At 49.3% G+C, this 17,100-nt stretch overlaps 2 protein-coding genes across 10 annotated transcripts in view; one reads left to right on the top strand and one right to left on the bottom strand.

The window, feature by feature from the left end:
* Positions 1-17,100, bottom strand: part of LOC120897993 (hemicentin-1-like) — a 99,599-nt gene that overhangs the window by 72,563 nt on the left and 9,936 nt on the right. The window lies entirely within an intron of this gene.
* On the top strand, positions 3,828-6,431 carry LOC120897980 (flocculation protein FLO11-like). The gene is made up of 3 exons (XM_040303254.1): positions 3,828-3,963; positions 4,046-4,295; positions 4,362-6,431. Exons 1-3 carry the CDS (start codon positions 3,919-3,921, stop codon positions 6,314-6,316), a joined length of 2,250 nt encoding a protein of 749 aa, XP_040159188.1. The 5' UTR covers positions 3,828-3,918; the 3' UTR covers positions 6,317-6,431.

The following is a 17,100-nucleotide window of genomic DNA, read 5'->3' as shown; positions in this document are numbered from 1 at the left end:
ATTATGGAAGCCTCCTCGAATAACCAACACCGTGGCTTCCATTGTGCGTGTTAGTGGGAGTACGACAAAATGCCAATGCACGAATCTGTTGCTCTTGCGGGCGAGGCTATTCGCAGGGAAAAGAAGTGAGTGAAAAGGGCATTTTAAAACCTTAAAGCCCTTCTTGACCCAGCTGTGGCTTCGGGAAGGCAACAAAAAAGGGATCCGTTGTTTTTATCCGATCCAGTAAAAGACGTTCCATTGCCGTTACGCTTGCAAAATGGGACAGTCGTTTCGAAACGTAAACTGCTTCGCAAGCAGCAAATTCGTAAAATTTTATTGTTTACCGATAAACCGCAACAACCATAACTTTTCCATTGTCTGGTAAGCGTGTGTGTGTGTGTGTATGTCTGTGTGTTGGAGATCGAGGACGACAGTTTTATGCCATTTTCATGTTCGAGAATTTTGGAACGAGTTTGCCAAGCCGAGAGACAAAGACAGATAGGAAGAGAAGACCCCATTTTCAGTATGGGGAGTGCAACAAAAGAAGCGTTTGGAGAAGTGTGAGTAATTTTTTTAAGTGCATTTTTCTTCCATCATTTATGCTGAGTGAGGCAAATGTAGCCTTCGAGGAACATGGGGCTGGTTACGAAATGGATTGGATGTATCGCAGGAGCCTGCTGGCAGCTTGAGTCAGATGAACCATAATTTCACTCATCGAGGTTTTCTCAGCTCGGACCGAATATCGGGCCCGGAAAGGAGTTACAGAGGAGGTTAGGAGGAGGAGGAGGTTCCAATCGATACATTAGGTTTATGTGAATATGAATCGTTTGTTTGTTTAGTGACCTTTTCTGAAGAAATATATCCCATTGGACTCGAATCGAAATGAAATATACTGTTTATTTTCACTATCTAGCTTACGATGGCAGTTTTCGGAAGCAAGATCAATCAATATTTCTATTTAAACATCTCATTTGTGCAAAACCCATATTTCTGATTTGTGCCGTAGAGCTGGGCGCCTAAAAGTCAGCACAACGCACGACAAAACGTTCTTTTCGTGCTTTTTCAAACTTTACATGTGGTTTCATTGCAAAGGAAGAGCTCAAATTTTGAAAACGTTGCCATTTCGCTATAATAAACAAAAAAGCAAAGTAACTACTGGAAATCTGCCCCACATGGTATGTAACTAATGTTTCAAACGCACCGAACAGTTGTGATACTGATTTGCTCGTTATGTCGGGTAGCTAGACAAGCAGCGGACCGTAATTCAATCATCATGTTTTCGAACCAGATTCTGAATTACAAAGAACATCCGAAAACAAGAGCCGACCATGCCGGGTGTGTATGTGTGCAGCGTGTGCAGCACATTCAAACAAACCGCCAAAGAGACACCGATTCCGAAGCGATAGCCCGATCGATCGTTGATTGCACTCAAACAGTAAACTTCTGTTCAGCAGCTACTACAGCTACTTCCTGCGAGCGGTTGCATTTGCACAGACGTCGTGCTGCACAGTTACTGCACAACCAATGCATCTGGTAAACTCCACACACATCCAGCGGGGATCGCAGTCTGAGAAATCGAACGGTGTGCAATTGGTATGACGGCAATCACGAGCTGGTTCACTGTTCACGATGAAGAATCGTGTCGACAGGTTGGTGGAAATAGTAAAAAAGGGTTGTGATTTCGGATTTCTCGTTCCGTCCCGATTCCCCCATCTCTAGTGGGATAAACTCTTACGATGGCGGTTCGTTTACTCATCGGAAGTATCATGCACCTGAATGTAAGTGCTCGGTACACGTTTTGTGGGCGAGTTGGTGTAGAGTCGAGTTAGGTAAGCCCCGTTTTGTGTCGTTGGCGCTTGTAAGGACACATAATCAATCCCCATCGTGAGACACGATAGAGAAAAGGTAGCAAAAACAAAAAAAAAAAAAACAGACAAGCTTAAATTGTCTGACGAGCGTTCGAAACCGCCCAACAACATCTCCGGGGTGGCATTTCAACTCGTACCAGTGTACTCGGAATGTGATACAAGAAGGAGTGACGCGACGGAACAGAGCTGAATTTCAAATTAGATCGAATGACAAGCGATTGTTTGAATTGGATTTTGCCAGATGAGTTTCATGACTGTTGGGCATAAGGAAGAAGAGGTTCCTTTGCCTTCTTCTGCTTGTGTTTTCCTTGATCATGCTCTTCAGTTTCATTCCAGTTCCATTCGCATTCGCTCAATTCATTCCCGAAGGCTTTAAGATCCGTTTAAATCATTTTCCGACGCACCCCAAACACCATTGCAGTCCAATTTCTCAGGAACATCAGCTTCATCAACCAATAGTAAGGAACAATCTCCCCTCACCACCTCCACCCACATTTCCAATTTAATACTCGCGAAACATTCCTGCAAGTGTCGCATTTGGAATTTCTTTGCGAAAAACTTTTCTCGCATCATTACTCAAAAACCCGCCCCACAAAAAGGGTAAAACACTTTCCGCTTTTTTGCCGGTTCTCGCGAGCGTCCCGATGTGAACGAAAAAGGATGTGACCGATTTTCGCTTACTCAGCTAAAATACTTTCCACTCGAGCGTGTCGTTTGCACCGGCTTTCGAAAGCAGTCCCGGTAGGTTCTCGGGGCAGTTTATTTAACTTGCTCATCATCGATATTTTCCACCGCGTTGATTCTGGGCCACACTGGGCCCGAAACCCTTCAAACCCGGAATCCACTGCCCCCGGGGGGTTCGAGGTGTTTTCAGGGGTTTCATAGACACAGACGCCAACGATGCGTTTCAGGCCGGTTTGAGTAGGACAATAGAATAGTTACAGCGCTCCGAATGGGTTGGAAAACCCCGGTCGGATGGACGGAACGGTCTATTTTTACCGTTTCGCCAACTGCTAAACGGAGCACTTCCATTAAACTATTGGCAAAGTGTGGGAACTGTAGTCGCCGTGAGCAGAAAGCCCGGTACCCGTTAGTCCTCGGGTTTTTGCAACCGATTCCGATGAAATGGAGTGAAAGCAAATCGATTTCCAGACTCCCCCGGTTCCGCTTCACCGGCTGCTGGGCGTATTTTTCCGCTCCAAAGGAAAGATTCGAAGCGATTGTCACTTATTTACGTTATACTCCCATTGGGGAGCGGGGATCAGATAGCGCAAGACTCATTTCTTTGCTCTCAAGATTTTAAGAATTCCTAATAAGATTGTGTCCCAAGCAATTCGAATCCGGCCCCTTTTACAATGCGTAGATAATCAAAAATACCGACGAAATTGATTTCATCTTCCTTTGTAGTGAAACAGATTTGTTATGATTTGATTATAAGCTTTCAGAGGCGGTTCTCACATCCAATTCATTACCTTCAGTAACCGGATGAGAAGATGCACAGCTAGAGATTAGGAGATTATTGTGAGAGTGTGCCATTTTCTTGGAATGGAGCAGTTGGGGATGAAAGCCGATCTAGCATAATGGCTTATTTTCTGTACACTCTTCAGAAATGATAGCCGATAAAAAGGCAGAATTCTACTTTCCAATATCTGTCACATCTCATCTTGAATGCCATACCGGCCCTGCGGCAGTTTCCATCAGTCTTGGGCTCGGCAATTGAGTCATCTGTTCTCGAACACCTGCAGAGAGATTAGAGGGAAGATTTCACAACCAAACAATGGATAGTTCCGCTCCGTTGCACTAACTGAAACGTTTTATCTCGGTAGTAGTAGCAGCAAGGTTCGTGTAGCAAACTATCACCAGGCCCTTATCTGCCACCAAGTTAAGCCCGCGTGGATGGCCCTGGATTAAGTTTCCGAGAAGACGGCGCAACGATTGGGGTGGCAGGAAGTTGCAACAGCGCGCTTAAATAAGCACGACCTAGACCCGGCCAGCATCAGTAACGAAACGACCCCGAGCCCACAGTCAAGTTTTTGGGATCTGGACTTCAACAACGACCGCGTGCAGAATGGATTTTGTGTTCAGGGTGTTCTTTTTGCAGTTCGTGCTATTCGTAAGTGTTCGGTGGGGCGGGATGGCGTGTTAGTGTCTTGAACTATAGGCAGTTTCTGCTGCTCTCTGTTTATCTGCTACAGGGTTTGCTGGTGTCAGGTGTACGACCGCAAACCGGAGGAACCGACTGCCACGGCAAGGACTACCTGTGTCTGGACGATGTCCGATTTCAACTTTGTGTAGACTATGGTGACGGGAAACCGACGACCGTTAACGATGAGGTGCAGCTCTGCCCGGCCGGGACGTTCTGCAGCAACAGTGGACAGTTTGAGTGTGACTCGTTCGTAGCACTGTCGACCACTGCTGAGCCACACGTTAATGTGGAAGTGGAAGGTAAGTGGAGGGCTTACAATTCAGCACAGAAGAAACCATTTGATTGATATTTTGTTTTAATATCAGCTACGGCACAGCCAGAGTATGAAGAGCTCGTTACAGATGAACCATTGGTAGTAGAAGAGGAGACAGAAGAGCCAGAAGAGGCATCTGCACCAGCGAGCGAGCCAGCAGCAAACGAACAAGCGGAGGAACAAAACACAACGGTTGCACCCGAATCTTCAACGGTAGCCGTAGAAGTGGAGACTAACGAGGTTCCGCAAGAAGAAGCGGCTGCACCATCGGAAGACACCGAATTACCGGAACAGTCGGAAACAACCGTACCGGCGGAAGAATCTGCACCATCAACATCGGTCCCCGAAGCAGAGACAACGGCACAATCAACCAATGCGGAAGTGGAACAGTCCCCCGCTGAAACGGAATTGCCGGAAGAAAACAATTCGCCGGCAGTAGAAGAATCAACCACCTTAGCGCCACCATCGGAAGGCGTATCCGGACAGGAATCAGTTGCAACGGAAGCAGCCGAGGTAGAAGCCAGCGGAAACACGGAATCGGCTGTAGCGACGGAACAGACGGAAGCTTCGGAACCGGACTCGACTACTCAGCAGCAAGTGGAGGAACAATCGTCCACGGACGCTTCCGAAGCTGTCACGACGGAAGAAAGTGTACAGTCCGAACAATCGACGGAGGGCGTAGCTGCTGAGACCGAAGTCTCGCAGGACGCTTCTACAGCCGCAGCTCCAGAAGCACCAGAGCAGGTAGAAACCGAGACACCGGTGGAAGTTCCGGAAGAAACCGAAGCACCTGTTCTCCCAGAGGCAGAAGAGGAAACAGGTTCCGAAACGGTACCATCAGAGCCTGAGGTGGAAGCTGAAGTTGAGGAAGTAACCTCGGAAGCACCCGTGGAACCTGAAGCTTCGGAATCGACACCAGCATCGCCTGTGGAGACTGAGGCTCCGGAAGTTAGCTCCGAACCATCGGTAGAGCCCGAAGCGTCTGAGCCCACTTCTCAACCGGCTGAGGAATCGGAGAATCCTGAATCTCCCGTCGTACCATCGGAGGAACCAGAGGCTGCTGAACCCACCGGCACCGAGGCACCAGAGACTCCTGAAGCCACCTCTGCACCCGAAACAACTGCAGCTGTAACCGAGGCCGAAACAACGTCAACCGCACCCACCACAACCGCCACCGAGGAGGACAACTCAGCGTCCAACGGAGGAGAGTCGGGCTCGAACGAAGGCTCCAACGCATCGCCAGACTCTACCGAGGCTCCGTCGGCCGAATCGGGCGCGGAATCGAACGAGGCTAGCACCGTCCACCCGCAAGCACCCGGATCGGGCGAGTTTGTGTGTCCGGCTGCCGGTCGCTTCGCCAATCCGACCGACTGTCACAAATACTACGTCTGCTTCTGGCTGCCCTTCGGACTGTACAGTCTCGAGCAGAACTGTTTGGCCGGGTACGCGTACAATCCGTCGCTGGAACGCTGCACGGCCGACCAGAGCGTTTGCTTCCCCGGGGAGTTCACGTGCATGGGCCCGGGTCGGTTCCCCGATCCGGCCGATCCGACCTCGTACTTCTGGTGCGTGTGGAACATGTTCGGTGGCTACCTCCAGTACAAGATGCAGTGCCCGATGGGCCAGGTGTACAATGCGTTCCGCGGACGGTGTGCCTTTGCGGTGGCGGGACGTTCGTTGCCGTTTGATGAGCTGGACGATGAGCTAGCGGCGGCTGAAGTTGCCGAGGAGTCGCACCCAGCGGAAGTCGATAGTGCAGTGGAGCCGGTGGAACCGGAGGTTGAGCCCGTCGCCCCGGTAGCTGAGGAGCAACCGAAGCTGAAGGTAAAGTTCCAGTGTCTGGAGGAGGGCACCTTTGCCGATCCGAACAACTGCGGTCGCTACTTCGTCTGCACGCTCAAGAAGCTGGACAAGTTCAAGAAGAGCAAGTTCAAGTGCGCTGCCGGCGAGCGGTTCGATCCGCTGATGGGCATGTGCGTTCCCGACCTAGATGCGTTGTGCGAGTAGTGCGCAAGCGGATGGCAGCCCCAGTTAAACGCGCGGTGTAGTTTCAATGGTTTCGTACACGAATAAAGTATTTATCAATTTATTTTCAACCCAGGCAAGTTAGAAAAAACAGCGACAAATCTGATTGTTTGGCTGATTGCCGCAAACCACTTGATGACAGGCTGTTGCAGTTTGGAGGGCATTCGGCCGTGAGCTGAGCGCATTGTTGTTGTTCACCGTAAACAAGCAGATGTGCCGAACAACTCAATTTGTAACTGTTCGCCTCAATTAATCGATTATCCGACCGAGGGCATGTTTCAGTGCAACAATTTCGTCAGGTGATTACGCGCAAATGGCAAACATTAATTTTACGCCACATTTGCGACTGATTGAGAGCGAATGGAGCGGCAACCAATGCCTGAGGTTAGAGTGTTAGATAAAAGTGATAAAACTTCAAACACTTCTAATCCTCGCCCAGCTCAGCCCCTCGAGCACCCACCTCGTAAACCCCCACTCGGGAGAGTATGGTGTGATAAAAGTGCACTTGCAAATGACACCACAATTGCAATCACTCACCCGGAAGTGTTGCCACCAACGAGCGTGTGAACGTGTGTACACTCACGGTATGTGCGGGAGCGATGGAAAACAAAAATCGTGCACCGTGCTCCACGCGTTCAAAGTTCTAGCGGTGTGCAAACATTCAGGCGCAGTGTCAGCGCCACCGCGTGCAGTGGATAAATATTTGATGAAGCGTGTTTTTAATTAATTTTAATGGAAACAAAATAACCTCAATCTATCGGATGACAATTATTGGACCGGTGTTCGTGTGGGCGATGTGTTTTTTTCCTCGTTCTCACCCACCTCACGATTGATTGTGTATTTTATCGCCGGGGCGGACTCGCTGCTTACGCATGTTCCCGTCGCCTGTTGTAGCGCTGTTGTTTTAACATGTTTTCCGCTGCTCAGTTTGTTCACCCGGTTTGTGTCGGTTTTTTCTTATCGCCCCAATCGCTGCTCTTTCCGATAACTTTCTTTTTGTTTATGTGTGTGTGTGTGTTTTTTTTTATCAGACATGCCCATCAGCGGGCGTTGGAATTTAAAACGAACAATAAAACGTTAAATTGATTGCCTACAATAATCACGCAACGCATATGCATAGCGATGGTGAAATGTAGCATAAAACCCCCCCGTTATAACGAATAAAAAAACCCCAACAGCCAATTAGATGCTCGGTAAACATTTTCCCACGGCGCGATTGTAAAGTTCATGTTTACTGCACTGGTGTTATCGTACTGCCGCCAGCACACATACCACATTCGCGGCCCTGCAAAGGGATGCGCGTTGATTGTCCCCGACACCTACGGGACACCCGAAACTCCACTCCACAGTGTGGCGGTACTACATAGGGTTCCATCAAATCAACTACCCATCGACACCATCGCGCACGCTACGGTCCCTGCGGCTGTGCTTTGTCTGGGAAAAACAAAATCCAATCAAAACATCATAATTCGCGCCCCGCCGAATCCTCAATCTCCCGGCGTGGGTAGAGCTCGCGTTGGAATTGTTTTTGCCTTCCTCCGAATAGACCATCCCATTGTAAAGGGCAGGGAATGGTGTAAGGAGGTGATGTACGGGGCTATATAATCCCACACGACCAAAGGAACGCGACGAAACTTTGGCACACCGAATTGTATCTCCGCGCGCTGGGGCTGGGGATTTCTGATGAAGGATTGAAAGAACGAATCCGTTCAACCGTGCACGCGCCGTACGCCGTACGAGAAAAAAAAAAACACCTCCACCACCCTTTTTCGGTTCTCGGTTGCCCGGTTACATCCCTGCTTAAAAGGATCAACGAAGGGACAATTGCGGTGTACCGGTGCGCACACGAGCAAGCCAAAATACAAATGTTAAATAAATCATTCAAACTTTAGCGACGGTGAAATTCAATTACGATTCATCTCGGGGATACAATCACTTTTACACACACACACACGGTGGGATGAAGCAATCTGGCGAGGTGTTTTGCCATCGCAATGTGAAGGCAGCTAAGGCGAAGAGGGTGGGATTGATGAAAATAAATAATATTTTACATCACTTTCGTGGAAGTACTAGGGCTTTTACCCTTTTCCATTTGATTCAAGCCATCATTGTTTAGTATTATTTAAACGGTATAGATATTTGCTTTTTTAAATAGAATTGGATCGTATTTAGGTTTACGTACAATATCTCAAACTCTATCAAACTAAATACATAAAACAAACTTGTTGGGTTTAGAAACTGCTAAAAGTATGAACCATTGCCTGCATTTAGGCGCAAACGGTTATATGGATGATTATACAGCCCTTTTTCATACTATTTTATGCTAAATTTTGTTCTACATTTAATACCTTCCCAGCTTATCCACTGAATCCACTATTCAACAGTAGCATATACCCAACTGGTTGATTTGTCTGAAACCTATCTCACTGTGCGCGTCGTTTTTTTTGTATGATGGCAAAGCGATACCGTGGTAAAACGAAACGGTTGCCGAAGGGTTTGTGTTATCTTTCTCCGAGCGTCCACAGGAAATCCCCGGATAATGCTAGTTACGGTGGTGTAGCTAGCGGCATAACCATCGTTCCGTGTTTTCCTACCCGTCAGCCATGAAATATGATTTGTTTGTGCGAGTGCTCCCGTGGTGGCTCTTTGTTTGTAAGCCACTTCGACAAAAAGGTCATGAATAGGGGGGGGGGGGGAGGCATAAAATCTAATTGAAAGACAACGGTTAACGCAAGCAAATCCCTTCCCCAAGGGTAACACGAATGCCCTTTCCAATCGTAATTATTTCGGGAAAATCGTTTCATCCTTTAAACGATAGTTTAGTTGAAAACGATTTAAAATAACACAAACGGTGCAGCAAAGCAATATGTAGTCGACCGCAAGAAACTCCGAGGAGAAGTATCATCAATACATTTTCAATTCATGCGTTTTGACGTCGTGCGTGACTCCACAAGAGCAAGTTGACCTTTCCGCAGAACACTTTGTCATATTTGAATGCCCTTCCTTACGGTTCAGTAACAGGAATCCGATGATGTTTCAGCGGCTTCCGATCGATATGCCGGCGTGTCTGCTTGCGTCAGCAGTGCCATTCTCTCGCCGAAGAGCCTGTGTCGTCTTACAGGGACACGAGGGACGCACGGCCACGAATCAGTGGCCGCGGGGACGGCACCAGAGAAAAGCTGTTCCCAGTTGCCAAAGCAAACAAAGCGTGCTACGGGATGGGGAAAAAGCCGAGCAAGAAGCGGTCGAAGTGACACCGCATACCGCACAAAGTGGAACAACAAATAGACGGATTTGCTTAGCACACGCACCAACGCACACACACAAACACATCGGGGCAAAAGCGCGAGCATAAGTCAACAATGCGAACGACGATTGAAGACGCTCCCGAATGCGGTCACGGCCTTAAACCACAGCCACAAGACGGAGATGCGCGGCACCGTTTCCGTTGGAGGGTATTTGCTTTTCTCGGGACTTTTTCTTTTTTCTCGCTCTCACTTTTCTCCATAAGTGTGCGTGTGTGTGTGTGGCTTTTTGTCCTCTTTTAGAATTTTTCGCACACTGGATTACACACCGTACGGCACTCTATGGCACTTGGTGTGGCCGTGGGCTGTGTATTCTTTCTATTCCTGGAAGCAGGACACAATCATCCGGCTGTGCGGCGGCACCCTAGCGACCGCCAGCTTGATTAGAAACGCATTTCGCTTCCCTGGACGCCTCCCGATGGATACGCCAATCATCTGCCGGGGGGAACGGTCGACCGAGCGGAAGCGGAAACGGATACATAAGCGGAAAACCTGTCTTCCGGTGGTGATGGTGGTGCTGTTTTCCCCCAAGCCAGGGAGCAAGCATTGAAAAAAAAGGACGAAGTAAAAATGATACACTCGCACAGTCACACCCGATGGTGCGGGTCGGTGCGGAAGCCATTCCCTGCAGGGCAACAGGCATACGGGCCCCATGCAGGCGCGCGCGTTTGCGTGTGTGTGTGTGTGTGTGTGTCTAAGGCATTGTGCTTCATTGTTTGTTTAGTGAGTGCCTCTCAAATTCAGCGATGTGTAACTGAAATTGGATTATGGTGAAGGACTCCCGCCCTGGCACTTGTACGCCCACACGGTTCGCTCGCTGGTAGGCCACTACCCCCTCGACCAGAGTGACCCGTCGCTTCCGAACGCTGAATAATGCATGGACTGGGAGTATGAAAATATAATTTTATTTCCGCCCCTTCGATACAAACACACACACGCGCCCATGCACAAAAACTGAGCGTACGAGTTGGCAAACGGCTTAGTAGCTGAACGAGTTTTCCAGCTACCATAGGGAATAGGATGGCAGGGGCAGAGGTTTTCGGGTTGTTTTGGAATATTGTGGAAGCAGGAGCAGGAGCAAACCGCAAAATTTGTCACATTTGCCACGTCGAAAAGGGGTCGAGGGCACTTATGGGGTCACACACTTCCCGGAAGAAGCAGAAGAGCAACGACGGTCAGTCGAGAAGGAGCGGCACGAGCGGGAGGCTAGTGGCTGCGAAGTTTGATGAGCTTTGGTGCCGGGCAGTAGTACCACGATGGTGGAAAGTTTGTGATGCAAAAAGGTGTGCGCGTGTGAGTGTCGTTTATGTGGGGCGAAAATGGCTTACCACCCAAGCGGGAAAAGTTTGTGGCTGCAAAGCCATTCCGAAGCGGAATCGAGGTTGCCCAACAGCGACCGGTTGGATGTATGGCTGTGCTTCTCCGAATGGTTCCATGTGCGAATGCAGAAAGGGATGCAGCAAAGATTTTGGCTAGCAGGTGTGGTAAAGTGTCTTATCATATTTGATAACGATTTCAATTATTCATGGGTATGTGTGTTTGTGCTCAATTCCATCATACTTGAGGTAGTGTTTTCAGCGAATTTTCCACTGCCTGAGCCAAATAATTCAAGCGCTTTGGGATTCATCCGTGTTTATTCCGCATATTTTACATATTCACTTCCAAGCGCCTGAATGTTTACTATGTATTTACGTCTGATTCAAAGAAAAAAGATTACATTAATCGAGTCATAACTTCTCGAACAAATGTATCTCGCCGATTAGACAAAGCAAGATTAACACACACTCGATATCCTTTTGTCGATGTCGAGTACGTGTCGCCTCCTCCATGGACGGTCTATTTCTCGGTAGTGTTAGTCTCGTTCGCCGCTCAGTTCTCAGCACTGACGCTGTCCCTTTGCAGCCAACACCACACGATCAATCGTTCGCTGGAACTCCCAACCCTTCCCACCATCCATCAAAACTTATTCAATTTCGGTCATTAGGGTGAAATGAAACGTTTTGACAAGCGGCAACCGGATGCGACCCGTTTTTTCGGACGGGGATCCGAACCGATTCGGCACGACGAAATGAGAACGAAAGGCCACAGAGGACGCGGAGTCGTATCATCTTATCGGTACCCGAAATTGCTTCCATCAATCAAATTATACGCGAGTGATCCCGAAATCATCATAAATTAAACCCCATTTGCCCGCTGTCCACGGCACAGTGAAATTACGCACATGGTTGCGTTCGGTAGGGCGCTAGGACATGTCCTGGCCAGCCAGCAATGGGGACCTTACATTTAGCACCCCTTTTTACCGATTCCTCTGTCGGATGGGGGAGAGACAGCAGAAGTTCACCATCGATGCAAGAAAGCAATCGCTCTGCTCGTTTCTGCCACATTCCGGACGCAAGAAAACGGCGTGCAACGCTCCCGAAGGGAAGGCCGGTTTCTTTTTCTTTCCATCCCCCCCTCCCGGAGTGCCCGGAACTCCCCCAGTGCCCTACGGGAGGGGTCAAAAGTTCACTGCTCTTTGCACGACGCCGGGCCGGGTGTACGGCTGATAGGGAAAACGTGCTGGTTCCGTTCCATTTCCACGCCGATACTCGGGGCTCGGCACTGACTTTAGCGGGCTTTACCGACAAACGATGAGAAATGGTCAGCGGTGCACAAATGGGGGATCAGCAAGAGAAGAGTCGGCGGGGCTGGGCCCTAGGATGGACACCGAAAAAGCAACCATCATGCGCGTAGCACTAACCGGAAAACAACCAGACCGGCAAATATGTTTATGTTGCCAATATACACGCTCGTAAATATTTTCTGTACGATTTTCCGTCCCGGCCGGCGCTCGGTAGAAACAAAAGCGGGTTGACGAGAGTGGCAACCTGGGAAACAGGGGACAGCGAGGGCTACATTCTGGTCACCCTCCACCGCTTCCACAGCGATGGGTTTTCCCCTCGATGGTGCCGCATGTGTGTCGGAAAATCCCTCCCATGTGTGGGTTTGTGGGTTTGGTAAGTTAGTGCGATATAAAATGAACTGCGCGCAGCGTCGCTGCGGACTGGACTGGTTGGCGGTGAGTTGTATGCGTACGGTCCAAAAACCCCCTGGCACAACACATATCGACCCGCTGCCCCAGTGCGCCAGTAAGCCCGACCGATACAAAAAAACAACGAAATGCTTCCCGGAAATGCGATGCAATCTCGAGATAAAACAACTGCAAACCCGATCCACTTGCGCCATCGAAGGGCGAGTAATCCACTACCGCGCCGGAACGGAACGCACTGACCGAGCGCCAACGAAATGGAAGGAGAGCGAGCATTACCATAAATTTGCTGTCTAGATTTTCGCACTTTGCCATTCAACGTGCCACCGGTTGCGGGTTGCGGCAGCACGAATATGGAGGTGGGCTGTACTGTGAAGGATGGCTCGGATTTCGAATCCGTTTCTTGCAGCAGCAATTTGAGCTTTGTGCAGTCCGTCCCCGTCGTTGTCACTGTGTTGTCGTGCAACCATCGATATAGCCGCCTTCGACTGGGTTGGTGCGACATTCTTCGCTTGGATCAGCAGTTTCAGCAGCCGAGCGTTTCATTTTCACGCCGAAATAGCATCCCAAGATGCCGTTCGATTCGAACGTTCCTACTTCGTGCGAGGGTCCGTGCGATCCGCCCGGTTTGCGTCCTGTTTCGGCTGAGGCGGCTTTGTGTGGTGTGGGGTGGCTGTTTTCTTTTTCTTTCTTTTTGCTTCCCATTCCCCTTCCCCTGTGTTGTGCCGTGTGCGAAAACGGGAAAGCAAAAGGTCTTTTATTTTATTCGCATTTTCACTTTATGAATTCGTTTCCTTCCGAACGGAACGATATTTTGACTTCCGGTCCATTGCCCGGCCCGGTTTGCCGTGAAAGGAAAGAAAAGCAACAACAACGACACGAAAAAATCCCCCATGCACAAACACACTGCTCGGGCTAGCGGACTGGCTCTATTGGGTTGGTGGCTTTGCTATAAAATAAAATGGAATTACTTTATATGGGCTACACTATAAAGCCGCCCGAGCAACCGGGTGGCAGAACCGATATGGTGGGGGATGGTTTTATTGATTGAATTTTACCCTTCCTAGGGGTGAACGTACGTACTGCCCCACATTTGCGCCAACATTTTCGCCTACGTTCGCCTGTACGTTTACGGCGCGCGTGTGAGTACGATTCGGTACACAAACGTACACACACGCACACAGGCCCATAATTCTCGGTTCACATCCCGACGGACGACACGGGCGTGATCTAACTGATGGAAGGAAATTAGATTTCGGCGTGGGCATTTTACGACTAAGTGGCCTCCCCCGGTCCCGGCACACGGTACAGCTATACACATGTGTGCGTTAGCGTGTGTTTGGATTGTTGGTCCAAAAGGAAGCTGTGACCCTCCAAAAAAAAAAAAAAAACTTGATAAAAAAATGTAATCAGCGGTTGTAAGAAAAGGCTCGCAACACGAAATCAGATCGATTTGGGGTTCTGTTTGCGAAAACCCGATTACGCGCTTCGAGTGCCATTGGGAGGTGGGAAAATCGGCTTTAGAGTGGAAAAATACCCCGCCAAAGTAGTAATCGGCAGGGCTGGCGTTCGAAAATCGCTTCAAGATAAAGCTTAAAAGCGACCCCACCTCAGCCAGCTCAGCTTAATGGTGTGATAATCAGATCCTCCCGCCACTGAGTGGGAGTTTAAGGCTGCACAGGCTGCTCACTTCACTTTTGGGTCAGCCGGATTTGCTTCGAGCGATGGCGGCGATAGTACGCTCGTCGTTCGAGTACGATTTCGAAAATTTCGTTTCACATTCAACTGCAACTGCTGCTCCCGGGAGGCTCAGCATAAATGGAATCTATACTTATCGGCTTTGTTTCGTGCTGAAAGGTACGCTTGCTAGCGCTGCCCGCAAGGTGGAGCAGGTCCGTGTTGGACCTGTTGCTGTGCGGCTATATGATTTCCATCGTTTTTGCCATTCTAATCCACTGACAGTGGGGACGGGAGCGTGCTGTTTTTTTTCTACGAACGCCGAAATGGGTACCAAAATTCCGAACATTGCGTTTCGCAAATCCCTAAAGGCATTCACTTCTGACACACACACACACACACGCGCGCATCACAAATCAGAGCCCTCTGCAGCAGGCAAACAATGAAGCTGCATTAATGAGCTTCGAGTGCTCCACGCCATTTTCCGAACATGTGTCCCTCCCAAAGCCGAACGCACCTTGATAAGCGAAGTCATTATCGGACGACGGCAGGACGGTGCGATCGCAAATGCCATCCATCTATCATCAGCCCAGCCGCCCAGGGAACCCCTTAATGGAGGTCCAACCGTCGCGTTGATGCGCACGGCGCACGCTGGCCGACGCGCTCGGGACGGTAATTAATATTTCATAATGCAGACGACTGGTCTGCGCGCATCTGTCTGTCAGTTCATCGTTCGTTCATTAGCCGAACTTTGATTGATTTACTGGGGCCGCCGGTCGTGCCTCGCGCTCAAAGACACCGGCGCTGATAACGGATGACACACGGTACGGCACGGTCTTCATCATCATCGTCGCCATCATCATTATCATCACCGAAGGCAGCAGCAATAGTAGCAGATCACGGAGGCGTGAAGGCTTTCAGCGTTGTATTAAAGCTAACGTGAGATCCCTTCTCTCTGGCAGTGCTTTTACTTTGTTTTCCGTGCAGCATTCGCTCTGGTTGGGAGATTTGTTACCACCATCAGCAACAGCAGCAGGAAGGAAAGAATTTTGCACCACAAGCCGGGCGGAACAAAGTGTACGAAACTTGCTGAACCGCAAAACTCTGCTGTTTAAGGCTTAAGCTTTTCCGTGCTCGGGCTTTTCCGAACCGGGGTTCGCGGCAAGCAAGGCTTACGGGCTAATGGCTTTCACCGTGGCTGGTTTCGTGCAGCTTTGGAAGCTTTTTGCTGTACATACACATGCACATACATACACAAAAAGGCAGGATAGCGTCCCGTGACCGTGATGTAACCCAACTCGGTGCATTGTTTCGTACACAGAAGCACACATACACGACGAAACGTGCCCGAACGAGCAAGATGGCCATGGCTGCATCTTGCTCGAGATTAATTAATAAACCAGGCAAAAGCGGCGGGCGTAGTGGCTTCGTCATTTATATCTCTCGCTTTGCTGCGGTACGCTTTCTGAGTTTGTTTTGTCTATTTCATAATGCATAATGCCAGCAAACAACAGTGGGAAAAAATATGCATGTATCACTCACCTAAAATTCTGCACGATGGAAAGAATGAGATGAATCACTCTGCTGAGCTTGCAGGAGAAAGAGGAGCGGACAACATGTATACATTTTGGGCAATTTTGTCTTGGGCCCGCGCACGGTGCGATTCATTTCCTTTCTCCGGTTCCTAAATCAACATCGGCGTTAATGGCCGCCGGCTGGCAGGCGGTTGGGTAACGAAGCTTTAGTAATGTAACCGTGCCATTTTTCCCGAGGCAAATATACTGCCATTATAGCGAGGGATATTTTTTTTGTCACAGTTGTAGAAGCTTTCAGTTCATAGAAATGAGACAGAAAGGAGCGAGAGAAACCAAAGGGGAATAATAATAAAGTCGTTCAGAATGCAAACAGTGCAGTTATGAAATGGAAACAGGCTTTGCTGTTACCCAAGGAGATGTATGTTTGACAGTTTGCATACTTTGAGGCGCATTACAGATTGTTCCTGTGATGAACACTAAAGAAATCGTACTGCTTTCAGTATTTCCGAATCTTTCACACACTTTAATCGAACGTTTGCGAAACTTTTCCCCGCAACTATGCTTGACCACATCACGTCCGGCGCCCAGAGTACTTCGAAAGTGGAATATGCTTTACCAACGGAGAAAAGAGAGAAAAAAGATTCAAACGAACTACCAATTTGACCACTGAAAAAACCACCGCTTCTCACTTTCTGCTGCTCCGTTACCAGACCGCCGCTTCCCTCCCAGCACCACCGTATCGGTTGAAACTTTCCTAATTTGTTGCACAACTGGCTCAACTTAAGCATTCACTAAAATTCTTGCTTATTAGTTCGGGGCGTTCGGGGTCTCCGAAAGTTGTCATGCCCTTTTTAGCCTCCACCGCTACGAACGATTGAGGACGGTGGAGCAGCAGACCTTCCCCTTCTCGGTAAGCAAAACCTCGACGAAGAGCGACTAACCGTTGCTTGCCGACCACTTTGCTCCGACGCGGCAATATGGTGGTGGGATATTCATTTCGTTACGATTCAATAAAGTCCGAGCTGGTCGGTGCTGGACGCAGCAAAACTTTGTCCTCCCTCACTTACGGGCCAAAGCTTTCCCTCCGTACACAGCGCCTTCCCCCGAGACGTGTTGGTTGTTTGTCGGTGGCGCCTGTCTTGGGAACTTTTCGCTTTGAAACAAGCGGTCTTTTCTGCTCTCTCTCTCTCGCCCTACTCCTGCATTTTCCACCTGCTGTAC

This window comes from Anopheles arabiensis, chromosome 2 (genome assembly GCF_016920715.1).
Source record: "Anopheles arabiensis isolate DONGOLA chromosome 2, AaraD3, whole genome shotgun sequence".
Taxonomy (NCBI): domain Eukaryota; kingdom Metazoa; phylum Arthropoda; class Insecta; order Diptera; family Culicidae; genus Anopheles; species Anopheles arabiensis.
The sequence above is the reverse complement of the archived record's forward strand: the minus strand, read 5'-3'. Positions and strand labels throughout refer to the sequence as shown.

Excerpts from the sequence above, each read along its gene's own strand:
- LOC120897980 (XM_040303254.1), top strand. The coding sequence starts at position 3,919 with ATGGATTTTGTGTTCAGGGTGTTCTTTTTGCAGTTCGTGCTATTC. Across the intron at positions 3,964-4,045 it reads TTTTGCAGTTCGTGCTATTC|GGTTTGCTGGTGTCAGGTGT; the intron begins GTAAGTGTTCGG and ends TATCTGCTACAG. Across the intron at positions 4,296-4,361 it reads CGTTAATGTGGAAGTGGAAG|CTACGGCACAGCCAGAGTAT; the intron begins GTAAGTGGAGGG and ends TTTTAATATCAG.